Source organism: Alexandromys fortis, unplaced genomic scaffold (assembly GCF_014885135.2).
Source record: "Alexandromys fortis isolate MF-2015 unplaced genomic scaffold, M_Fortis_MF-2015_v1.1 scaffold_2_1_26212458, whole genome shotgun sequence".
Taxonomy (NCBI): domain Eukaryota; kingdom Metazoa; phylum Chordata; class Mammalia; order Rodentia; family Cricetidae; genus Alexandromys; species Alexandromys fortis.
This window is the reverse complement of record NW_026067930.1, coordinates 3,447,919-3,475,194: the sequence shown is the minus strand read 5'-3', so window position 1 is coordinate 3,475,194 and position 27,276 is coordinate 3,447,919. Positions and strand designations below refer to the sequence as shown.

The 27,276-nt window shown below is 39.5% G+C and overlaps 1 protein-coding gene across 4 annotated transcripts in view; it reads right to left on the bottom strand.

Moving 5' to 3' along the window:
• The window catches only part of Ptk2 (protein tyrosine kinase 2), a 194,201-nt gene that overhangs the window by 109,537 nt on the left and 57,388 nt on the right, over positions 1-27,276 (bottom strand). For 3 of the 4 annotated variants that reach the window (XM_050144978.1, XM_050144974.1, XM_050144975.1), the window contains 4 exons: positions 19,747-19,913; positions 13,874-13,961; positions 9,767-9,846; positions 9,491-9,553 (listed from right to left, as the gene is read on the bottom strand). In XM_050144978.1, coding sequence (XP_050000935.1) covers positions 9,491-9,553; positions 9,767-9,846; positions 13,874-13,961; positions 19,747-19,913 — 398 coding nt within the window. Of the gene's footprint in view, positions 1-9,490; positions 9,554-9,766; positions 9,847-13,873; positions 13,962-19,746; positions 19,914-20,388; positions 20,455-27,276 lie in introns of all 4 variants that reach the window. The other variant, XM_050144977.1, reaches the window with a different exon arrangement.

Sequence of the window (27,276 nt, the reverse complement as noted above, 5' to 3'; positions counted from 1 at the left end):
AGGCCCTTCACCCGTGAGCCACTTCACCACCATCACCCTCTTTAAATTTTGAAGTATAACGACAATGCTTAGGCGGTATGCAGGGTTTTTTTTGTCCAACTAGTTTTGAGTACTAATGAATTTGTAACACTTATTTGTATGTTAGAAGTTGGTTAAATATTTGGCAATAAAATGAAAAACTGTGCAGTGGTGGCTCAAGCCTTTAATCCCAGCACTCAGGAACTAGAAGTAGGTGGATCTCTGTGAGTTCAAGGCCAGCCTGGTCAACAGTGCTAGTTCCAAAACATCCAGGGCTATACAGAGAAATCCTGTCTCAAAATAAAAAAATAAATAAAAATTAAAAAATAAAGATGAGCCTAAAAAGTGTGGGAAAGCCTCAAGAGTACTACCTGTAGCATATTTCAGGTGCCAACCTCTGTTCTGCAACTCCCAGTCTGAGAAGCACTAGGCAAAGAGACACTATTACAGTTTTCTAAATTTAACTCTCTCTCACAAACCAGGCAGGGATGTGTATATCATCCACCTTCAATAGGAAACTAGCTCTCTCTGAGCTGTGTTTGACCCTGGCTTAGAAGTAACAAACTGCTCTGCAACAGCTTCACTTCATATCTTATGCCCAAACCCTATATAAATATATACAACATAAATATAAATATATACAACATAAACAGAACAGTGCACTGGTTTTTACTATGAGTCAACTATATTAGTAGCTACCAAAAAGTATATCCTGAAGGCATCTAAACCTACTGGAGTAAAAACAAAACCATAGCAACAACAAAAAAACCAACCTAATTAAAACAACAATTTGAAGATACTGCTGAACTCCAATTCTCCAGGCCAAGCACTAGGATAGTGTTGAGCAGCTCCTTCTTGGCTTCAATGTGACTATGGAGGGCACACACAGATGACAGGCCAAAACTATCAGGTTAGAGTAGAGCTGCTCAATACTGCAGCAAAAAGCCACATGTAAATTAGCTAAACTAAAAGTTCTGTTCTAGCAGCTTTATCTCCAGGGTTCAAGAGACCCACATGTAGATAATACCTACTGACTGGACAGAATGTTTCCACTACCCTCAGCACAGCGTGCCGAGGTGCATGGCTGTGTCAAAGTGGTGACTAAAGAATTTTCAGTACCCTTCCTGCCCCGTAAACCTGAAGGCTTTTCAGTAAGGGTAGAGATGAGTACGAGTAATACTGGGCATGGAGACAGTTACCATAGGGACAACCACATAAGTGTCAGGGTTCTTCAAACAGGGGGGATAAGTATAAAGGGATGTGGCGATCTGGCCCTCAGGGCTAAAACGGCATCAAGACAGAGAGTCCACAGAACTGTTCTCAGCCCAGAGTCTTTTCCGGGAAGCACTCATAAGTGTATGACCCCAGCAGCAAAAAGGGTTCCTATGACATGAGTTCTACATTCACATTATTTTCACTTAAGATACAGGGAACCTGTGCACATCTGGTTTCTCCTGATAGATGCCTTCATTTTGGTTGTTGGTCTTTTTAAAGGATTTCTTGGTTTTTCTTTCTCTTTCTTTTTTTTTAAAGATAGACTTGTTATGTAGCTAAGGCTAGTGTCACTAAGATAAACAACTAGCCTGCTATAGCACGAAAAGTCCTAAGCTAACTAATATTGCTCCAAACCAAACTATTCAACATTTGGGATCTACATCCATTGAGGCTTCCTTCACAATCCTCTTAATGTCTCACTGTCTATTTAGATAGACTAAATGATTCTGCTCTCCCTGCTGCTGTTAACCTTGGAACCCCTTTCACCTCTGCACTAATTGTCCAGCTATTCAGCAAGTGTGCTTAAGCTTGGAAAGTTGTAGTCCATACATCATCAACTCATGCCTAGTCTCCTCCTGTACTGATAATACATTGGCATTCAGAATAAAACAAACAGGAAAGTAGTGAATGCAGGATGACTCCTCTCTGATCACACAAGCTCACAGTTGCTCCAAACTAATACAGCTATTTGAAGCCTGAGTTCTCATTCTGCACATATGTGTTCATGTTCACAATTCACAGCACAGTAGGCCTTTGGTAACCTCAGATTAGACTAAGCACTACTTACATATTAAAGAGGAACTAAGTGTGTAAGTAAAACACACTCCTCTTTCAGCAGTGTTTCTGAGAAATCTAACCTGGTCTGGTGACCTCAATACCCCATCCTCCAAACCCTTACCTCAGATAACTTTAAGTCACAAACTATTCGAGGGATACAGAATATCTATTAAGAGTCAGATGCTCTTTCAAGTATAAGGAATCCAGGCAGGTCCCTATGTTGATGCTGCTCATATTCTCCTAGGGAAGAGAGTCAACAACAAACACAACATACCAAAAAAGACTATTCGCAAAGATGATTAAAATAGTTTAAAAGGAAGAAGTAAAATGTTGTTGAGGGAAGAGACATTTTCCTCAGTGGTACAGTCACTGGGAAGTTGCCCTTGTTCTTTCTATAGTAACTCCTTACCCAAGTGCTTGTTAAGTATCCCTGACTAGTTAAATTCTCCCTCTCATCAAAAACAGTAAAGTAAGAAGTTAAAGGTTTCGGCTGATAGGAGTCCACCCTCAGTAATACCACCTTAGAAGCCTGTAATTTATCAGTGCATTATCACTTGCAGTGTGACTCTTTTCTCTAAGCCCGGGGCCTCCTGCAGCAGCTACCTTCTACTTCTCGGCTCTCGTTTTCAGATGTACATAGAAATCTCATCTAACTTCTATCAAGTCTGCTCTCTAGGAATGTGAAGGAGCAAACAAATGAGGCTGGACTCTCACTGCCACATTACTGTCCATCTGCCAAAAGAAAAGGCACCCATTCTCTCATGCTTAGAATGACAAAAGAGGAAGCAGTGGAATCTTTAGTTTGCTTGTGGAAGGCAAAAATCAGAAGTATCCAAATGGTGTGTTCCTATAATTAGAGGATCATTTTATTATTTTAAACATAATCAAAACCATTCTTTTGAATGTGGAAAAACTGAGGGGTAGTCTATATACAGCTGTAAATTATAACACTTACCTTTAAATTTTCTTCCAGTAGTAGTTGATAAAGTATATGGACATTTTAATGACTTTTCTTATGGAAAAAAGAAAGCGAGGATCTTGAAGCTAGTAATAAACAGGTAATATTCCAAATTTGCAGGTCTTTTGTGTGTGTGTGTGTGTGTGTGTGTGTGTGTGTGTGTGTGCTGAAAAAGTATATAAATTGTAAATCATTCTAAGGTACCAACCAGGATAAAAAGTAAGAGAAAGCAATAATGAGCCTACCCTGGATAGAAAGGAAGTCGATTTCTGGGTACTGTGCAAGCCAGGCATGGCAAACAGGAGTCACAAGTATCCCCTTAGCCAACACCATTCCTAGGGCACAGACCAGTCTTTTTAACACATATATACAACAGAAGATAAGAACTAAATGAGGTGTTTGTAAATTTTTGTGAAACACTGAGAAAGTTAACTATTAATAAATATAGAAATATTAACAATAAATCTAACTTTCAAGAAATTGGGGGGGGGCGAGAATTCCAAGATGACAGAAATTATTTTGCCGCCAAAACTACATATAACTTCTACTGAAGGGCATAAGGACCTTGTAAAACCAGAACCAGGGAGGTGTAGGGGAACAAGGTCATTCTAGGCTACACACAAAGTCCAACATCAGCTTGGAACTAGCTCAAAACCCAAAATTAACAAATAAACAAATTAAAATAAACAGGAATGATGGAACATGTCTATAATCTTCCATGGTTTCTTCAAAGCTGAAGGAGGAAGATCCCAAGTTCAAGGTCAGTCTGAACTCTGTAAGTGAAACCCTGACTTAAACATACAAACAGGCAGGTATGTATGCACATGCATGCATGAACACAACACACACATGGGGGTACACACGAGTAATGAATAATATCTACAGATTGAGATACTGTAAAGATGGTATGGTTGTAGAACTGATACAAAGTGCACATCTGCAGGATATCCTGACTATATTATATAAAGCCCCATGGGAACGTTTCCTGAGATTTAGTTGAAACTATGTGTATTGAGGTATTGAGATGAATAAGCCTGATATTTGGACACTGAGATGCGAACAGAGGGAGGCAGAAGTGGTGCCATCCCTAGTCCTCCTCAGAAGTCACCAACACAGTCTGTAGTTTTCAGAAATAAAGCCCCTGCAGTCAAACTCGCCGTCTAGGATTAATTGGGGGCCTAAGTGGAAGTGAAGAGTAGCAGAAGACTTAAACAACCCCAGCACGATAAGATCAGCACTAAGTATAAAACCTAAGAGAGCTATGCCAAAAAAGGGGGGCGGTAAGGAAATAAAACTGAACACGCATATATGAACATAGAGGTTACTGAGAATGAAGAAAAGCTAGCACCACAGAGCCTGGACTTGCAGTGGGAAGGCTCAAAACCATCTGTAACTGCCGCTTCAAAGGATCTGACACCTTCTTTCAATTTCCTCAGGCACCAAGTATGCATATGGTATACACACATCCATAAAGGGAAAGCATTCATGCACATAAACTTCCTTTAAAATCTATAAAGACGATAAAATAGACCAAGACAAAAATCAAAACTAAATTATTAGAGATCACTAATTAGAATTGAACAAGAAGATTTATACATTATGTCTATATGACTCAACACAGAGCCTTCAAACAGAAAGCAAACATTCAGACCCATGACAATAAACCAACAAGGCCATTATGACAGTTGTGTGTTTTACTGTACTTTTTTTAATGTTCTGTAAAGATACAATATGTAGTACATGCAGGTAAGAAGGCTGAGTAGAGGCCAGGCAATGGTGGCGCATGTCTTTAATCCCAGCACTCGGGAGGTAGAGGCAGGCAGATCTCTGTGAGTTTGAGGCCAGTCTGGTCTACAGGAGCTAGTTCCAGTACAGGCTCCAAAGCTACAGAAAAACCCTGTCTCAAAAAACAAAAAACAAGATGGGTGGTAGCACCACATACCTTTAATCCCAGCACTCAGAAGGCAGAGAGGCAGATCTCTGAGTTCAAGGAGCCTAGTCTGCAAGAGCTAGTTCTAGTTCCAGCACAGGTCTCAAAGCCACAGAGAAACCCTATCTTGAAAAACAAAAACAAACAAACAAACAACAACAACAAAAATAGAAGAAAGAAAGAAAGAAAGAAAGAAAGAAAGAAAGAAGGAAGGAAGGAAGGAAGGAAGGAAGGAAGGAAGGAAGGAAGGAANAAGAAGAAGAAGAAGAAGAAGAAGAAGAAGAAGAAGAAGAAGAAGAAGAAGAAGAAGAAGAAGAAGAAGAAGAAGAAGAAGAAGAAGAAGAAGAAGAAGAAGAAGAAGAAGAAGGCTGAATAGAAAACAAACACACACATGCACATGAATATGTGTGCAGTAAGTACTGTGCCTTGGAGAATATTGGGCTCTGAAATAGATCCCCGGTCAAAAACAAACTTTTAAATCCAGATTTAAAAACTAATAAAAGCTGATGACAAGAAGCAACTATAACATGTTAAGTGGAGACTGGGTGGAGATACATTGAAATGGATTTGCCACGGGTCCCTGGCAGCTTGCTTGCTGCAGGGCTGACACCATGCAGCAGGTCCGCAAATGAAGGTGGCTGGTCTGGTCCCCAGCAAGTGGTGTGGGCAGGTGGCAGGTGGGAAGCACAGATGCTGCAAGTCTCCGGGACTGCTGGGGACTTGAAAGCAGCCAGTCCCTGAGACCATGCAGCAGGGAAGGTGGCTGGTCCCTGGCGGTGACAAACAGATAGGCCGCGGGTGGGAGACAGAGATAGGTACACCATACAGAATGGAATTGGACATTTATTTGGTGTTATGGAGGGGAAGGAAAGGGGGAAAAGGGGGAGAGGGGCGGGGAAGAGACTGCATCTCCAGGAGAGGGAACAGGGAGAGAAAGTGGGTCTGAGGCTGCAAGCAATCACTGTACAATTCTCTCCACTCTGTCATGTATTTCATGCATTTAGATAACAAAATATGGTGGTAGGAGTGGTCTTAACTCATCTATTAAGACACATTCATCACATCAAGGGCACTTCCCAGACCATATACCACTAGGATAACAGGGAACCTTTAAAAAATAAATTAATTTAAAAAAACAGACAAACCTGGTACATATGTCTGTAACTGTAACTCATGAGACTGAGGCAAGAGGAACATGGGCCAGTCTGGGCTATATAGTAAGACCTTTATTAAAAAACTAAACATAAATACAAAGTAAGCAAACACAAACATTGAAAAGACAGGAACAGAACTCAATTTGCTAATTTAATTTTTCTTTAAGAATGTTTTTTAAATTTTACATGTATAGGTGTCTGTGCATTATGTGTGTGTCTGATACCCTTGAAGACCAGAAGAAGGTGTCAGATCCCTTAGTACTGGAGTTACAGATCATTGTGAACTACTATGTGAGTGCTGGGAATCAAACCAGGGCCCTCTGAAGAGCAACAAGTGCTTTTAACCACCATGCCGTCTCTTCAGTCCCAATTTACAAAGGTTTTAAAACAAGCATTTAACAATATTTTCTTTAAAGATTTATTTTTTTTATTTAAGTGTGTGTGTGTGTGTGTGTATGTATGTATATCTGTGTGGGTATCTGTCTGTGTGCCACATGTAAGTTTGTGCTCATGGAAGCCAGAAGAGGGTGTCAGATGCACTGGAGTTATTAAGTAGTTGTGAGGCCCTCTACCACATGAATACTGGAAATCGAACTTGAGTCCTCTGGAAGATGAAAAGTTTAACAGTTGAGCCGTCTTTCTAGCCTCCACATTGAACATCTTAAAAAACAAACAAGCAAGCAAGTCTAACTCTTTCTCATCCCTTGCCATAAAAAGCACAACAGGAGAGAGGTCCCAAGATGAGAGGGGGAAAAAAAAAAAAACTACACAAAGCAACAGACTACTAGATTAAGAAACACAAGCACAGCAATGGAGGCACTAACAGCAAAAGCCAACTGATTTAGTAAGATTCAGGACAGTCAGGGCTACAAAGCAACCCTGTCTCAAAAAAACTTAAAAAAAAAAAAGGCAAGCATCTGTATGATAAGTGTCGCATACACAAAGGTGATAGGGGACACGCACAAATGACACCACAGACATGAAGCTAAAGTTGCGAAGACATCAAGATTAATAAAGAAAAACACCGATGTATTAGAAATGCCAGCAAAGCATGGGAGCACACACCTGTACTCCCAGAACTTGAGAGGCTGGGCAAAAGGATAGAGTATAGAAGGTCAGTCCAAACTACAAACAAGACCCAGATCACCCCAAAAGAAAGCAAAAGACATGTTCACCATGCAAGAGGAATATAAATAGATACAAATGGGAAGTATTTAATTTCACCAGCAATCAAAGTAATGTATATAAAACAAACTATTGTTGCAGATGTTTGCTGTCCTACAGAAAATAATGAATAGCCAAATACCTTGACAGGCATTATTTGTTACTGATCAGAACTAGTGTGTGATCAGATGGAGAACAACATACCAGCCTGATGAGTCCTGCACCAACACATTTCCACTTGGCAACACAGAGTTTATAAAAGTCGTAAGTTTTATATAGATTAGTATAGGTTAATTAAGGGATTGGTCAAGAAGGAAGAGGGGATAAAAGTGAGAAAAGGAGGAAGAGAGGAACAAGTTTAAGAAAAGGACAGGTGTATGTATACACTCAAGAGTGGATGTGAACTTCAGAAAGGATGCCCAAGAAAGACACTTTCAGCATAAAGTTGGATGAATGGCAGGGTTCACATCTAACCTCATTTCATTTACATTAGAAACAAGGCATGCAACACCCACTTTGAAAGAATTAAGTTCTATTAAGACTGAGAAGGTGTTATGAAAAGTCCTGGGATATAACCTGGGATATAAAGGATTGTTTTTTTTTTTTTCACCATATGACAATGGAATTTAAATTTTCCTGTGCTCCAAATTAACTCAACTGATGAGCCCTATACTCTGTTACTCATTTTTGCTAGTGCTATTTGAAAGAGCTCTACACAGTTTTGTTTTATGCTGGCTGATCACCTCTCCTCTGCACAGAGATGATGACAGTCAACTAACAGTCAGTGCTGGGATCATGACATCCAATTTCCTGCTGATACCAACAGGGAGACACCAGCATGACCACCACTGTATATTACAGAGAACGCTAGCCCAAACTATCCAATGAAGGACAGTAAAAATTCTCCTGAAAATGACTTCCTTGGTACTCCTCAGTTAGTGAATGCAATGCATGAGACATAAACACATTTACTGTCTGCTATGCATACACTATCATGAACCTAATCAAAGATGTCTTAAGCACAGAAAGTGGAAGCTGCATGCATGAGCTTCGGGCACTTTGAAAACATGATGGACAGCTTGAACCTGAGAAGGGTTACCAATAGCCCAAACTACCCTGTTGTATCTACTATTAACTGTGACTGCTTTGCAAAAATACTTCTACTTTTCTTTTTCTGTGGTCAAATCTGCATTGCAAGCGCCTGTTTTCAAGATGGGGGAATTAAACGCTAATGATATGAAAGTACTGTACTAACCTAGAAAGTCTAAATAAAATTTAAAATCATTACAGTCTTCATTACAACAGCAGAGCTCTGGCTGACCTTTGGTGTAATTTTAGCACATATCACAAAAGACCACAAAAAAACTTCAGTCAAATACAGATGGAAACAATAGTGATAAATGATAGTAAAATGGAGCTTCACTCAGATGCAATAAATATCAACTGTCTTGCTGAATTATCAATAAGATATAGCATATAATTTCTATCAAGACTCAAACTTCAGTATCTCTCACATATATTTAAAACAACCAAATACAATATACAAACATACAAATAACATCCCCCAAATTTTTATATTTTATACAAAAATTTATATAAAATTTATTTTACACTTATATTTTTATATTCTACATTTTTAAATACATCAGTAACAAATAACTATCACTTCTCCATCTGTTAAAAAAGAATCCTTAATTGACTGCAGAGAAAGTGAATAATTAATAACCAATTTATTGGCAATTCATTTTTGGGGGGTGGAGAGAGAGGTTCGAGACAGGGTTTCTCTGTGTAACAGCTTTGGCTGCTCTGGAATTCTACTTATAGACTAGGCTAGCCTTAAGTGCACAGTGATCTGCCTGCCTCTGCCTACCAAGTATTGGGAATAAAGGCATGTGCCACCACTGCCAGGCTTCATGGGCAATTTTTACTTTCAGTGAAATTATTGTATACCCTTTAAAAAAACAAATACATCTATGTATGCATATGTGTGTGTGTGTTCTGCTAGGGCATATACATTATTAGCCTTAAGACATTTATCAATACATTTAATTGTTTGTGAATAGAACTAAGGTCATCAGAATTTTTTTCTTAAAAGCCTTTTCTCATTCAAATAAAGACGGAGAAGCCCAACATTTCAGGCAATTTCTAAATCGAGATGAGCTAGGAGGGGTACATTTAGAGTCTGAATGGACAGCTCAGGAGTACAGTACTTACTCTAACACTTCATAGTTAGACTTCTTCTCTAGGGCGTTGCCCCGCATCTCCCAGTAGGATCTCCTGAAAAATCAGGGAACACATAAGCTGACATGTATATATAAGGAATTTTTAGGTTGTTGAATAATAAACAATTGAGAAAGACAGATCCAAATAATAGTTAAGTAATATGGAATCCTCTCTCAATTTAATTATGATTCTACTGGTAATTTTATAAAGAGGAAAGTACCTAGAAAATAAAACAAAATGCAGAATCAATGTAGTGTTACCACCTACCTAATTTCCAGACAACCCAACTTCAAAGCTATTTCTTGGTCTACTTGATCAGCTATCTCTAGCATGTAGTCACTCTTCACCTGAAATAAAGGAATGGGAAACAGGAATGTTTGCAATGTGATCAATCCCTAAATATTTGCTGAATGGTTTTCACATAATTGTCCATATTCTGTCAATAATTATGCTGAATTCTGGATATAAAATAAGTCATACCCCAAATAACTAAAGACCTAAGTCTTTTATGTGCATGCAACGTGCATGTTCTATGGTACAAGTGTGCAAGTCAGAGGAAAACTTTGGAGCTAGTTGTCTCCCTCTAGCTTTACATGGGCTCCAGGAACTGAACTCAGGTTGCCAGGCTTATATGGCAAGCATCTTTACCCACTGAACCTTTTACCAAGGCAGGTTTGTGCAACTTAAGACTGCCTACCTGTGTGTGGCTTTAGACAACTAACACACTACACCACAACAATGTTCTGCTGCTTCATACTCTTCCTATTCAGCTCAAAGCAGAAACGAGTACCTAAGAGCTGAATTTCTTCTAAACTGCTGCACAATTTTTAATTTTTCTCTGAGCAATAACCCCAATTCTCAAAGCATTTGGGGGTCTCAGAGCAAGTATCACAAAAATCTATATACTTCAAAACCCAATGTTTAACCTCGAAGTTCACATCAAACTGTCCACTCTATGTTATTAATTTGCAAAGCACCACACCTGAGTCTAACATAAAGGAACATTGGAGACACCTCTACCAATAAACACACTCAAACACAGATAGAGCCAGTTGTAGTAACACAATCCTGCCATTCCACAGTGAGTCTACAAAGTACTCATGAATCACACCACAAATACCTGTCAGCATGAAGACATTTGCAAAGCTGAAATGCACACAATCTCCTCAAAGATTTGTATTAAGAGACCAAAATCTGCAGTTGATTTTGAAGACAGGGTCGTGTACTCTGAACCTAGAATGAAACGTGATCTGCCCTCCCTCACAACACATCCGTATTACCAAAATCTATAATCAACTACATTATGAGTAACAACAACACAAGTACTGGTTTCTTTTCTTGCTATACACCTACTTTTTTTTATTGTCTTCAATTTTGTTTCTTGGTCTTCAAAGCCTAAAATAGTCACTCTCAGGCTCTCTACAGAAAAACTACATTGACTATTACCCTAACTATTACCTCCCAGTCTACCGGCCTTTAGTTCAAGGACTTTGATTCCATTCATCATGCAGCCATGACTGATCTTTCCTTGCAAAAGCTCCAAGTCCCATGTCTCCCACTGTTTATCTACTTTAATTGCTTGGGAAGACCAACCTGTATTGAGCCCAAACACCCTTTCTCCAAGCTGAAATAATGCAGTATAAGCGGCATTTAAATTCATAACTCTCATAGAGACTTTCGACTTTCATAAAGGGAGGAAAGCCAAAAGACAGTTCAGTGGCTTTCAATACCCAAGGCAGGTTTCAGAGGCACTACTGCAGACCTCCAATGCCACAATGATGATAGACAGAACATTATCCAAATGTCCAAAGGATCAAATACAGCAATTTCTAAGCACTATTCACAGACAGGAAAATCAATTAAGTATCCTAAGTCACTCATTAAAGCCAAATGTATATTTAGTTGAAAAAAGAAAAAGAGAGAGAAAGATAATGATAACAATCTTCAGGGGAAACATCCTCACATATGAGAGCTTTACTTTAAAATTCAGACAGTTAATTCACAGCCTGAAACCATTTGTGGCCTGAAAACACTCATGTATCCTTCGAATAGCTGAACAGACTTTGTGCAATGTCCCTCTACTGGCACCATATGTCACAAAGCACTGCCTGACCTCTGTTCCAGTGTTCTCTGCAGCCACTGAACACAATCACATCCTGAGGTTGTGCTATAAGACTCAGGGTTTCTCACCTTCACTGTTTATTTCCCTAATGAATCATTTTAAAACTATACCTCTATTATTAATCCCATCAGAATTGCTTTCATTTCTGAAATAAACCAGATTGATCAAGCACTTCAATATATTTACATATAGAGTCATGTATCATACAATGACATTCCAGTCAACAAAATGACCACAAAAACAATGTTTGTTCCTTAAGACCCACATGGTGATATATCCATCTTAGTTGTGTAAGTACTTTATGGTAATTGCACAATGACAAAACTGCCCAAATATGAATTTCTAAGACTATATCTCCATTATTAAATGATGCAGACTGTACCATACTTCAAATGGTATACACACACACACACACACACACACCACACAACTATCCATTCTCACACTGAGTTAATTTACTACAATGTTCATTCAGTCTAAATACCGGAATCCTCACAATCCCATCTTACTGCCTCGGAGAAAGCCTGAAGGTTACAGATGATCATAGAAGACTCACTATTTAAAGAACATCTACTAACAGTCAAGTCCTGGGGCTAGTATTTTATATAAATCACTTCTGGTCCTTGTAATAATTCAGGGCAGTCTTTATTAGTCCTGCTTTATATATAAAGCTCATAAGACAATTTACAAAGGGTCTCAAAAACAAATTTTAAATAGAGCTTAAAATGTAGACTTATCTCCAAAACTCAAGCTTTGATCGCACTTTCATTTTCTTGTGCACTTTCCAATGCACTGGAGACTCTGGATGATTACTGACAATGGCAAACCACACAGGAAAGGGGGTGACTGCAGCAACACCTGTCACCTTTATTTCTTTCACAGCGTTAGTACTTGGTGAGTTATCATAAAAGCATATACAAGCATAACAAAATAGTTTCCAGGAATTTCTAAAGGTATACTAATGAATTAAAAAATTTTTAAATATAAAAGAGGGGATGAATAAGAGAATTGCAGACAAGTATTGACAACAGACAGGAAGGGTCTTAGAAACAGAGATGATGTGTCATCTCAGAGCACAAGCTCACACCTGCTGTACAGTTAGCAAGCAGGAATGCTGGATCCTCAGTAGCTTGGCACTGTCTTCAGTCAGTGTTCAGAATAAACAGAAGGTACATGGAAAAGCCATCCAAACCTCCAGACATGGCATTACAGGTTTTGGAGTTTGCCCTGTCTAATCTCTATCTTGGTTTGGCCCAATATTTCACCACTATGTCCCTTTTTCTTCCTTTTGGAATGGTAATGTATATTCTGTGCCAATGGTACGCAAGAATTATGTAATTTGCTGTATGAGTTTACAGGGGTCAAAATTAAGAGACTGCCTTAAGTATCAGAAGACTTTGAGCTACACTGTGTTGACATAGAAAGACTATGCAAACGTTTGAAGTTAAACTAAATGCATTTTGGATTTTGATATGGCTATAAGGCTAGGGAGCCAGGGAGTGGAATGTTGTAGTGTGAATTAGAATGGTCTCCATAGACTCATTATGTTTGACTTTTTGGCCCCCAGTTTGTGGAACTGTCTGGAAAGGATTATGAGTTGTGGTCTTGTTGGAGGAGGTATGTCACTAGGGGTGGGCTTTAAAGTTTCAAAAGTCCATACTATTCCCAGTTAGCTCTCTACTGTGCACTTGTGAATCAAGATATAAACTTCCAGCTATTGCTCCAGAGTCATGCACACCTGCTTGTTGCCATGCTCCTCACTATGACTGTCACTGAGTCATCCTCTAAAACTGTGAGCCCCAAATAAACTCTCTCTTCTAATTATTGTCTTGGTCATGATGTCTTATCACAGGAATAGGAAAGTAACTGGGACAGGCCACAAGTAATTGCCTTTGGCTTTCTTAAAGAGAAGTCTCATTTTGCTTTATTATGAAACTTGGCACCAAAAATTATCCAAGTTCACAGAGAGTGATTTCTACATGACAAACTGACTGATATCCAAGCATAATGACTGAACACTGCTCAGGGTTACTGCCCACATACAGAACAAGCATCTTTGAAGACATGCCCAAGCATACAAAAATTCAAGAAGTGTAGAAAAGTTAAGTTTTCATGAGCTAACACTCTTTTAACGCTGGACTACTCTATATTTATAGTACCTCAACTACAAGGCTTAATATTACTCTAAAATAAAACACAAAATAAAGACGATTCAAAGAAACAAAACATATGAAAGAAAGTGTTTTTTATACCTGTTGATAGAAGAAATTCAATGTCGGCTTATCTTCAGTAAATTGGTTTAGAAAACCTTTTGGCAAGTAACGAATTCTCAATTCATATCTGAAAGATGATTCACAAAATACAATGATTAGAAATAAATCATTTTCTGAATTTACAGTCTATAACTCATTAACTCTGAAGTATAATGTTGAAAGTAAGATCACATACAATGTTTAAATGGACAAACCTTGTGCATCCATGCAGCAGCTGCTACAATTTAGTCACTCTGTGATAAGGCAGAACACGAGGTCAAAGAAGGCCTGGAGCCCACAAGTCAGGTACCCCCACTTTGCCCCATCCTCAAGTACCTCCATAGATAATTTACACCTGGGATTGCATACTGTGTGTTGTAGTATTTGTAGTGTTTCAGTTCAGCTACATGCAAATGAGAGTGTATGCAGCTAACAGCAGCAGTTCCATCCTCTTTGGAGGCACTTCACCAAGGTATGACACAGTATTTATCCTCAAAATTGACTGTGGCCTTAAGAACTGTTGCTACTTTTTGACTGCTGGAACAATGCTACTATAGCATAGTTTTTATAAAAACTCATTTTTCTTTCTTTCTTTTTTGTTGTTTGTTTTGAGACCTGACTCTCACCAGGATGTTGGAAAAATAAATGAGTTATGTAAACACAACTCTGGAACAGCCATTGGCACATCACCATAAACGGCCTCTAAGGTAGATCATGTTAATCACTATTCAACAAGCACTGAAGAGAGGCAGGGTGCTAGCTATCAAAACTCTATGTCTTTGTGCAAGCCAGAGAACAACACAAATCTATGTGCAGGGGAAATGGGTGTTGAAAGTGCTAAAGGGCACTCAGGCATTCTGAGGCAGTGACCCTTGACTATGGTCTGAAGGAAGTGAGGAAGGGAGCTATAGGTCACTTGAGAAGGGAATTGCAGCTAGAATAGAAGCAAAATCTGAGCAGAAATAAGAGTCCAGAGAGAAGATGGGTCACAAAGCCCCCTGCAAATCCTGACTATAGGGTTTTCTGAAGGAGAAAAGGTACTATCACATCCTGAGCAGAGAAATAATATCAGAGGGTTAAAGTTTCTCTTCACTAGGCCCACCATGAAGAGGTAGTATGGGCCAAGGAGCTAAATGAGAGTAATAGAGGGTAAGTGCATAACTCAGTAAGAAATAGATAGGTTAATATCTACCTGTTATCACATGTGTGTGTATGTACGCGCATACACACTACATACTCATGTGCAAATTAGCTACAGCTATTAGGAAGCAATAAAGAATATAGATGTAGAATTCCTCTTCAGTAAAAACATGTAAGTGCAGCCAAGAGCAGAGTAAAATGGGAGACACTATGACTTTACCTAAAAAGGAACTAAATCCAGTTTGCTTATAGATGTAGAAAGACAAGGCTGCCCTTCTAAAGGATTCCGGTCTTATTTGAGCACATTACACTGAGTGTATCTTACAAAAACTCTTTGCTCAAGGTGCTCTAATTCAATTCCAATCTTATTTAATTCCAATCCATAGCCCTTACCCTGTGACACTTGACACCCACATCCTGCTTCCCCTCACCTCCTCTTTACACTTCTTTCTTTATACTTCTGTCACCACACTAAGAGCTAGCTATGTTGCTTCTCCATGGATTTCCAAAAACAGTTAAATATAACATGCCCTCAATAAAGTTATCCTTTGTTACTGCTTCAAAGCAATCTGTTCTCAGTAGTGCCACTGGTATCTTGCTTCCTGGAGCTCACACGAATTGTAAGCATAAGATGCCTACAAGTTGACTAACTACTGGGAACAGGAGGCTGTTTCAAAAAAGCTAAAGTGGACTAAAAAGATCTATTAGCCCTGATACTAAGACAGACTGGCACAAAGTACAGCTTCAATAAACAATACAGATAACCCTCACAAGCAACATGGTGTGGACAAACTGATTCTTACACATCCAATTAAAAAAACAAAACAGAGAAGGATGGAAGCACAAATGCCCATCTATGAAAAAAATCAACATATCAATCATTACAAAGCAAAATCACTAACATATGCTGTGACTGATGGATGACAGTGCAGGGAAACCACACTCACTGCATGGTCTCAGTGCCTCATTACAAAGAGGAAACGGTAACAGGAGAAACCTGAATGTGCCCACCTCAGTCTAATGATTCCAACAGGGCTACCTGGTAAATTTAGACTGCAAGGACAGGTTTCTTGGTATCATGCAATAAAAACATCTTGATGGGCCAGGATGTAGGGACCCAGAACACATTCACTTCCCATTATCTTTTCTTGTTTGTTTGTTCTGATATAGGGTCTTGCTATGAAATCCTGGTTAGCCAGAAACTCACTAGGGAGCCCAGGCTGGTCAGAAACTCAGGACAATCCTTCTGCCTTAGCCTCTCAAGTATCAGGATTAAAGGCATATACTACCATGTCTGACCACATAACTACACACATTCATTCCAATTGATGAAGACACCAATTAATCTCTGGAGGATAAATGTGATGTAGATGAAGTTTCTGTCCCACCTGGTACCACATTCATTCAGTCCCAAACAAAAACACAGAAAGCTTATATTAATTATAAATTGCTTGACCTATTAGCTCAGGCTTATTACTAACTACCTACTACTACTTAAATTAACCCATGATTCTTATCTATGCTTAGCCACATGGCTTGGTACCTTTTCTCAGTGTAGCATTTTCATCTTGCTTCCTCTGCATCTGGGTGGTGACTGCAGAATGAGCCTTTCCTCTTCCCAGATTCATCCTAGTCTGGTCACCCTGCCTATACTTCCTGCCCGGCTACTGGTCAATCAGTGTTTTATTAAAACCAATACAAGTGATAAATCTTTACAGGGAACAAGACCACTATTCCACAGCAGACAAAGACTCATCTGAACAGAATAAAAAAAAAAGTAAAAAAAGCATCATAAAAATATTTACTCTTCTCATTCGTTGTGGTGGCACATGCTTTTAATCCCAACAGTTGGGAGGTATAAATGGGGAAATCTCTGTAAAATCTAGGCTAGTCTGGTCTAAATAGTGAGTTTCAGGTCAGGTAGAACTACACACTGAGAAGCTGTCTATGAATGAATGAATGAGTTGCTCTTCTCATGATGAATGAGAACAAGTCAACAGACAATAATGAAGAAGCACATAATCCTCTGGTTGATGGGGAAAATTCAAGCAAATAACCATATTAATTAATAATACAAACACTATCAAAATTATGAAATACAGTCAAACAAAACTTAGATGGCAACAACACATTATTATTATTATTATTATTTTATCCTTACTGTAATAAATATTGTTTGGTTGCTATTTCGACACTATCATATTATTTTCTCTCTTGCTTACTTTACAATGACACTATCAATACATAACCTTACTACATTTTCATTAAAATCTACTTTACTCTAGACCAATATTATCCCATGCATAAACAGAGAAAAAAACAAGAGTAGAGTATGACAGTTCCAGAGGGAAAAAGCTGAACAAACACAGACACCCACTGGCACTGAACAGAAGAGTATATTCCACAGCCACACCCTCAGGCAACACACTTGATGTGTTATAAAAGCCACCAAGAACGCTGGAGGCTCAAATGGGGCAAGTAAAAAAATCATAAAGGAAACCGGGTGGTGGTGGCGCACGCCTTTAATCCCAGCACTTGGGAGGCAGAGGCAGGCGGATCTCTGTGAGTTCGAGACCAGCCTGGTCTACAAGAGCTAGTTCCAGGACAGGCTCCAAAACCACAGAGAAACCCTGTCTCGAAAAACCCAAAAAAAAAAAAATCATAAAGGGTAAAAAGCAGAGGAGAATGCAGGACCAAAGAGGTCAGAAAGATGGAAGGCTAGCTTACTCAGCAAGTACCAAAGACAGCACAAGAAGAAAAGACTCAAATCCCAATTTAGGCTGAGGAAGACAATTCCAAGCTACACTTAGAGTTGAGTAGATGCTGAATCTTGAGAGGGACCAATGTCAGTAGAACTGAAGGAGGAGAGCAACAGCAGGAGCCAGACTACAAAGCAGGCAAAACCTCTGGAGCTGGCCCTGTATGTAGTGAAGCTACACAGAACGTTTTTGGGCAGAAGCGACTCAAACATTGAAACTGAAGCACTGCCTTGAAGACTTTTTTTTTTTTTTTTTTTTTTTTTTTTTCGAGACAGGGTTTCTCTGTGGTTTTGGAGCCTGTCCTGGAACTAGCTCTTGTAGACCAGGCTGGTCTCGAACTCCACCACCCCTGCTCTTCTCTGTTTACCACCTTTAGACTTTTTACACAGATGACTGCAGCAGTTTGCTTACTGGTTTCTCTGTGCCCCATACAAGGACATGTGAAGATTTAATAGAGAATGCACACATACATATCACACAAATACATCACATGGAAGGGAGGTCAGAAAGGGTTATAACATCTTTACATTCTTCATGCATATGAAGAATACTTCCTCTGGTCATCTCTGCAATGTTTTCAGCAATATTCAACTCTACATTCATGGGTTATTAATTTTTCAAACATCAAATCCTGTTTTACAAATAGTACTCCCTACTCTATTTTACTTGATTTAAGGTAAAATAAATTGGCTTAGAAGAACAAAAACAGAAAAGATGGTGCTCAAGAGTGAAATTCCCTGAGCATAAACAAGGAAAATGAAGTTTCCTCCTAAGTGTCTGTGCAAAAGAAGAGTGTACCATAACTGCAGCAAGTGAAAATCTGACGTTATTTTCATTTGCCATTTAGATATTTATTTTTTAAAAATATTTATTTATTTATTATGTATACAGCATTCCTTCCATGTATGTCTGCAGGCCAGAAGAGGGCACCAGACCCCATTACAGATGGTTGTGAGCCACCATATGGTTGCTAGGAATTGAACTCAGGACCTTTGGGAGAACAGTCAGTGCTCTTAACCTCCGAGCCATTTCTCCAGCCCCCATTTAGATATTTAATTTTTAATCATTAAGTTGTCTGATTAAGTGTTTAGAAGTTAAATCTTCTTTCCGTATCAGTTGATATAAACCAACCTAATTATACTCTCCAGGAATAGTTTGCTTACCCCAGTTATCTCACAGATTTGAAAATAAAACTGCATTCTCTGAAGAACTACACAACTGACACAAACCTGTATGAATTTGTATTTCATCTAAAGGAGCTGGCTTCCCCTGTTGATCTAGGCCCTTGTTGAAGGTATTGACCTTCTTGAGTGTATGCCTAAGGGTACAACATGGAAGAAGCCCACTTTTTAAAGATATACTTACTTCTCTTCAAACTAAGTATTTTAGATTTAAGATTTATCAACTAAAAAGATTTACTTACTCATAAAAATTATCAAGTATTAACCAAGAAAAGGATAAATAATTGGAGGTTCTTTTAAATCATCTCAAAATAATTTCTGTTTCATTCCTGTTTGAGCAGAATCATTAAGAGCTTACTCCCACTGTTCGTATATTTGAACAAATGTGCACCATTCTTTTCAGGTGAGTGTAGATTACCAGACTTAAGTATGCTATTAGCCCACGGATGAGACCATCAGTTGTGCTCTCCGCTTGGACAAGTCAAGGCCCTCTATGAGACATCAACACTAGATCATAAAGCAGCAGTACCACTTACAGTAGAAGTGCAAGCATCAAAGTACTGAGAACAACTGTGATCAGCAAAGACCATGGTGATAGACGACAAGGAATGGAGAGAGAAACAAGCTTAACTACGTGTTCTAAAGAGATCACTGTTTAGTAGTAACTACTAGTCAATCTCTATTACACAGGAATAGTGATTACAAGCAGCATAAAAGCTGACATCCTCTTGTGCATATTTTTAACACACAAAGTAATCCAGCATGGTCACACCACAGTGGATTAGAATCTTACTTCCACTCCTCTGGTGGATGAGCAAGTTCGTATTTCTCCCTCACACTGGAGACTCCCATATCCACATGCAGCCAGTGAACTTCCTCCGATCGCAGATGACTGAGGCGAAATCCATAGCAGGCTACGTGTTTTACTTTGTGACTGTCCACTATCTTCTGAATGATGCCCTAGAACACACCCCCAAAGAAATGATGGTTACAGATCAAAAAAAAGTCTAGTTAGTTATGAGAAATCTTAATAAGCACATCACATAAAAAATGTTGCTTAACCCCATATAGGAATTGTTGTTTGTCAAGCAGCAATATTTTTATGAATAAGGAAAAACTTTAAGGGAAAAAAAAAACAAAGATTTTCTTCCCAATTCTTTACCGACAAACAATGCAATATAAATATAAGACATTTCAGCAATTCCACCTTCATATCACCTCAATATTGTCAGCAGGAACTAGGCCCCTTAAGGTTCTACTTTCTAAACCAAGATCTTCTGAAAGACCAGGCTATAGCATTAATACCTTCTCTTTAAACAACAACAACAAAAAGTATGAAATATTCCATGAATTGGTCATAATCAGTTTGATCTGCTTTGTATGTTAGCATGTGGCAATTTTATAGGCCTCCAAACCTACTGCTTTTAACACTTACTATGCTGAGTTCAGGAGACAGTTCTCTTCCAGTGTGTCAACAGGGGAGGTGAAATTCTTCCTGGGGCTATGAGAAGGCAAGCTTTAGAATCACCTTCTCCCCTGCCCCGCCACCATGGGGAAGCCCAGGAAAAAAGATACCCCTAATAATGGGAAATGTGTAAGCTATGTGGGGATGAAATTGAGTCACACGCTGTATTTTGTGCATAGGACATAGAAAGTACAGCCCACTGTATTACCTCTCCAGTGGTGAAGAAAAAAATTCTTAAAGGAAGCTAACATAACCATTAAAAAGCAACAAAAGAAAATTCCAGTTTTTAGAACCCAACAAGATGGCTCAGCAATTAAGGGCACTTGCTGCTCTTGCAGAGAACCTAGATTTGGTTCCCAGCAAAACCCACAACTGTCTGTAACTCAGGTTTCAGGGAAACTGATGCCTTCTTCTGACCTCCTTAGGTACTACAAGTACCTGGTATACTAACATATACATTTTTAAATTTTTTTTAATTTAGTACTTTAACTTACAATAAAAGACAAAAATTTTAAGTTTTACACTTACTAAGGAATTTTTTTTATTATGGTCCAATGCTATTAATAATAAAAGATATTCTCAACTGTCTTAGTCACCATTCTATTGCTGTGAAGAGACACCAAGACCATGAGAATTCTTATAAAAGAAAACATTTAACTGAGGGCTTGCTTACAGTTTCGGAGGTTAAGTCCATTATCATCTCTGCGGCATGCAGACAGATGCTAAAGTGGTAGCTGAGAGAGAGAGAGAGACTCTGGGCTTATTTAGCATGGCTTCTAAAACCTCAAAGCCCACCCCCAGTGATACACTTCCTTCAACAAGGCCACATGTGTGCATACAGAGACCAGAGAAGGGCACTAGGTATCTTCTTATGTTGCTCCTTTATTCCTTTAAGACAAAGTTTCTCAATAAACCACAGCTCACTACGTTAGCTATGTTGGTCAGCAAGAGAGCTCCGGAGGTTTGCCTTTCTCTCTTGCCTCTTCTCTCCTCCCTTAGCACTTGAGTTACAGACACCATCAGCTATGCCTAGCTTTTTACATAAAAAATAGAGATTCTAACCCAGTTCCTCAAGCTTGCACTGTTGCCATCTCCCAGGCCCTCAATCTTCTCTATAGAAAAGAGAAGAAGCAAAAAGAAAGGAGAAAAGAGAAAGAAAAGAAAAAAGGAAAGGAAAATTAAATAGGTACCATAAAAAACAGTTAGGGATAGTGAGGATGTGTGTACTACTCTGTGTCCTAATGCCTGTGTGTGGCAGGCTGAGACTCAAGTGGACGGGTCAGCTAGTTCCCTTTCAGATCTCCCAGGATGGAAACCATGATCAACACGAGCATGGAACAGTCAAGAGGGATTAGACACGGGATCAGAGGAAACAAACAAGAGTCTAAGACAGAATCATAAGGAAGATGGTCTCATCAAGACAGGAAACTGTCTTCAGTCTGCAGACCTCAGAACTCAGACAGCCATAAGATGCAAAACCCTAGAGAATTCCTGACGGCTGCATCTTATCAAGCCACAGTGTAGGTAGGGCCAGTTTGAACTGACCTCTGCCCAAGTTACAGTCTTAAATCCTGTGTTCTGAGTAGGGATTTTCCCCAAGGCCGGAACATAGGCTAACCTTAGTGACTCTCTCAAATTATAGATCACTTGTATATCTCCTTACCAACCTGAGTCCCTCAGCTATAAGGTGCTGCTGCTCCAAAATTCCCAAAGGCACTCCTGTCTTCCTATCCCAACTTGGCTAATCTACACCAACGTATACTAACACTAGTCACACAAGTACATCAGAAGTGTCATATCACCTCCTTGCAGCTCAGTAATACAAGCATATCCTCACTTGTTTAAGTGACACCCATTCCATGTGTCAACCCAGCTCTAATCATTCTTGTATGCTAAACAAATCTGTCCTTCCTCACCTCATCTGTCAGGTATAAGGCTCTGCAGAACACAAACTACTTCCTACACTGATATTTGTCACTATTCACCTGCTATGGGGAATCCCATTCCAAAGGGTGCTGTCTCCATTGACCTTAAGGTTAAAAGGTTACTTCATATCCTTGTAACTCACAAGCACCTACAGGAGCCCAAATGTAGCAAACCAAACTTAGTGAGGAACTTAGTTCAATTCTGCAGTGAGCATTGGGAGAAAATACACTTGTAGTCTTGGTGTTTTATGGAGCAGAAATTGAGTCTGGTCACATTTGGTCAAGTTTTCTGAAGAAACCCAAAATGACCTCAGTTGGTGTTACAATAACAAAGTGTCCCACACTACAGTGTCTTAATGAATCATAGTTCAAGTTTGCACTCTCCAGAAATCAGTCAAAAGTAGCAGACATACAGATATTTCACTTTTCCTCAGTTTGCGTTTCATCACACTTCTATACAGCTATCATTTTCCTCTCTACCAAATTCCTACCAATTTCTCTGGGCAATGACAGACACTAAAAACATGTAAGTCACAAGTTCCTAACTATGCCGCCGAATGTGCATACTCAGTAACACAATGAGATAATCTGAAAACCAAAAACTTTGATCTGGAGAACTCAAGTATTACTGACAATTGTTTGGCAAGGAATGTGTTCTCAAGACACTGTACTGTTGCTTTGCAGTGCTTCCATCACCACAGAAGACACACAATTTCTGGAACACAGGAATCATGAAAAGTGGTTTCATGAATATGCCGCTCAAATTAGCTGAAGCCAACTTTAAATTCTCATCTTAGCTTTGCAGGTCTTTAACCATCTAGTCCTATAAAATATAAAACCATGCCTGGCTACTCTGAAACCTCCATTTCTCCATTTATGCCAGGATTCAAAAATACAAGTTTTCTGGGCTAAATACTAATAACAGATCTTAGTAAAACAATATTTAAAATTGAAAATAAGACAATGTTTGTTACAAACTTTTACAAGAACACAGCACTGAGTGCACGCAGTTCTTCATTACTAATGGACTGTTGTAGGTGAGAAATGTAGGTAGAAACGAAAAATAGTACTCACTGAACACCTCTCTAGCTGCTGTCACTCATGGTGTACCACAACCACAGGACAAAAGGAGCCCATTGAAAACAAATACCTTGTTAAGTACAACAAACTGTACACCAACAAAGAACCAATCACTTCACATGGGATGTTAAGCAACCTCCTAAGCAACACATAAACTTGCTACTGGGGAAAATGGCACCAACAAAAACTCCATCCAGGGCTGACATATCCTTTTTTAATCTGCTTTTTGTCTTTTTTTGTTTGTGGGCAGCATGACTACACAGAAAGCACAAAAATAAAAGTACTATGAAGGGAAGTATAGACAGCAGAATTATAGATGGAAATTTAAACCAAGAGCTCAATACAGAACAGAGGAGGTAAGAGTAGAGCAAGATCATGACTAAACCCTTAAGAAAATGTAAAGACTCAGAGCTGGAAAGGTGGCTCAGTGCTTAAGAGCATTGACTGCTCTTACAGAAGACCCATATTCCATTCCCAGCACTCACATGGCAGCTCACAACTATCTGTACCGACAGTTTCAAGGTATCTGACTCCCTCACACAAATATGAATGTGGACAAAACACCAATGCACATTAAAAAAAAATTCAGAAATTGTGAATACTTAAGACAGGTACAAAAGAGACTAGAGTAACAAGTCTTTTCTGGGCTCACTTTACTCATTTTACCACATAAAAATTCTTCCAAGAATGCCTGTATACTGCAGAACCAGCTACCTAGGACAGAGAGCTAACAATCTCCACCAGGAGCAGAAGCCAGGAGCCAACCCAGTCCAGGGACACTGGCGGATCAGGACTGAGCCAGCAACCAGATATGGAGTCAGAAATCTCCACCAGAACAGGTCCAACTCCAAGGCCGGGACTTCTGCAGGAGGGAAACCAGACCAGGATTTACAGAAACAGGGCAAAGCCAGAAACCTAGGCCAAAGTAGGCCTGAGACAGCAAACTGCAAGGGAGCGGAGCAGAGCAAAGCACAGGAGCGCTGAGCTATCTCCAGGCACACGGAGTAACCAACGGGGTAACTAGAACTGTGACACTGACTGTACCACGAGGAACAACAATCTGAGCTTTGGATTCACTGCACATAGAAGATTATTCAACAGAATCTCAGACAGCCCCAACCACATCTATTAGAGGAAAAGATGAACAGAAAAGGTAAGATCACACGCTACACCACAAAGAGCAACACAATACCAGTAAAACTTAAAGACCCTACAACAGCAAGACCTGAACAACCAAACATGGATGAACCAGAAGAAAATGATCTAAAAAATAATTTCAAGAGAATGTTTGAAATTCTTAAAGATGAAATGAGAAATTCCCTTAAAGAAATGGAAGAAAGGAGGGACAAAATTGGGATCTTGGGGGTGGGGTGGGTTGGGGATAAGGAGGGACAGGGAGAGAAAAGTAAGAAGGGGAGGATTGGGGGAACTTGGGGAAACAGGAAGATTGGGATAAAGGAAGGTTGGATAGGGGAGCAGGGAAGCACATATCTTAGTTAAAAGAGCCACCTTAGTGTTGGCAAGAGACTTGAACCTAGAGTGGCTCCCAGGAGCCCAAGGCGATGTCCCCAGTTAGTCCCTTGGGAAGCTGAGGATAGGGAACCTGAACTGACCCTATCCTATAGCATTACTGACGAATATCTTTCATATCACCATAGAACCTTCATCTGGTGATGGATGGAGATAGAGACAGAGACCCACACTGGAGCACTGGACTGAGCTCCCAAGGTCCCAATGAGAAGCAGATGGAGGGAGAACACGAGCAAGGATGTCAGGACCACGGGGGGTGCACCCACCCACTGAGACAGTGGGGCTGATCTATTGGGAGCTCACCATAGCCAGCTGGACTGTGACGGGAGCAGCATGGGATAAAACCGGACTCTCTGATCATGGCGAACAATGAGGACTGATGAGAAGCCAAGGTCAATGGCAAGGGGTTTTGATCCTACTTCATGTTCTGGCTTGGTGGGAGCCTACCCAGTTTGGATGTTCACCTTCCTAGACATGGAGGGAGGGGGGAGGACCTTGGACTTTCCACAGGGCAGGGAACCATGACTGCTCTTTGGATAGGAGAGGGAGGGGGAGAGGAGTGGGGGGAGGGGGAGAAGAGAGGGGGGAGGGGGAGAAGAGTGGGGGAGGGGGAGGGAAATGGGAGGCTGGGAGGAGGCGGAAACTTTTTTTTCTTATTCTCAATAAAATAAAAAAAATGAAAAAAAAAGAAAAGAAATGGAAGAAAACACAAACAAAAAATCGGAAGACATAAGAAAATCACTTAAAGAAAACAAAAAAAAAGAAATCAAACAGATGAAAGAAAATATTCAGGACTTGAAAATTGAAATAGAAAGAAGAAAACACAAGCCAAAGGAATTATAGGAACAGAAATCATGAGAAAAAGATCAGGAACTACAAATGCAAGCATGAACAGCAGACTACAAGAGATGGAAGAGAGAATCTCAAGCGCTGAAGATACAATAGAGGAAATAGACTCATCAGTTAAAGAAACCATTAAATCTAACAAAAGCTTAACCCAGAATATCAAGAAAATATAGGACACCATGAAAAGACCAAATCTTAGAATAATAGGTATAAAAGAAGTTCAACTCAAAGGCACAGAAAATTTATTTAACAAAATTATAGAAGAAAACTTTCCTAACCTAAAGAAAGATATGCCTAGGAAGATACAAAAAGCTTACAGAACACCAAATAGACTGGATCCAAAATAAAAAGTCCTCTCACCATATAACAATCAAAACACTAAACATACAGAGTAAAGAGAAAATATTAAGAACTGCAAAGGAAAAGGTCCAAGTAACATATAAAGGTAGACCTATCAGAATTATACTGACTTCTCATTGAAGACAATGAAAGCCAGAAGGTCATGGTCAAGTGTTATGCAGACATTAAGAGACCCCGGATGCCAGCCCAGACTACTGTACCCAAGAAAACTGTCAGTCACCGTAGAAGGACAAAACAAGATATTCCATGACAACTCTAGATTTCACCAATACCTAGCCACAAACCCAGCCCTACACAAAATACTAGAAAGGGGGCTGGAGAGATGGCTTAGTGAGTAAGAGCACTGACTGCTCTTTCAGAGGTCCTGAATTCAATTCCCAGCAACCACATGGTGGCTCATAACCGCCTATAATGAGATGTGGTGCCCTCTTCTTGCCACCGGCAGGATACTGTATAAATAAATAAATAAATAAATAAATAAATAAATAAATAAATAAATCTTTAAAAAAATACTAGAAGGAAAACTCCAACCCAAAGAAGATGGCTACACCATCAAAAACACAGTTGATGATCTCATAACAGCAAATCCCTAAGGGGGAAAAAAATGCACAAATTAACACCACTAACGATGAAAACTAAATTAACAGGAGATAGCAATCACTGGTCATTAATATCCCTTAATGTAAATGGACTCAACTCACCTTTAAAAATACACAGGCCAAAAGACTATATATGAAAACAGAATCCATCCTTCTTCTGCATACAAGAAAGACATCTCGCCAGGCGGTGGTGGCGCACGCCTTTAATCCCAGCACTCGGGAGGCGGATCTCTGTGAGTTCGAGACCAGCCTGGTCTACAAGAGCTAATTCCAGGACAGGCTCCAAAACCACAGAGAAACCCTGTCTCGAAAAACCAAAAAGAAAAAGAAAAAAAAGAAAAAAAAAAAAAAAGACATCTCAACCTCAAAGACGGAAACTGTCTCAGAGTAAAGGGTTGGAAAAAGTATACCAATCAAATGGACCTAAGAAACAAGCGGGTGTAGCTATCCTAATATCTAACAAAATAGACTTCAAGCTAAAATCAGTCAAAAGAGACAGAGAAGGTCATTTCATATTA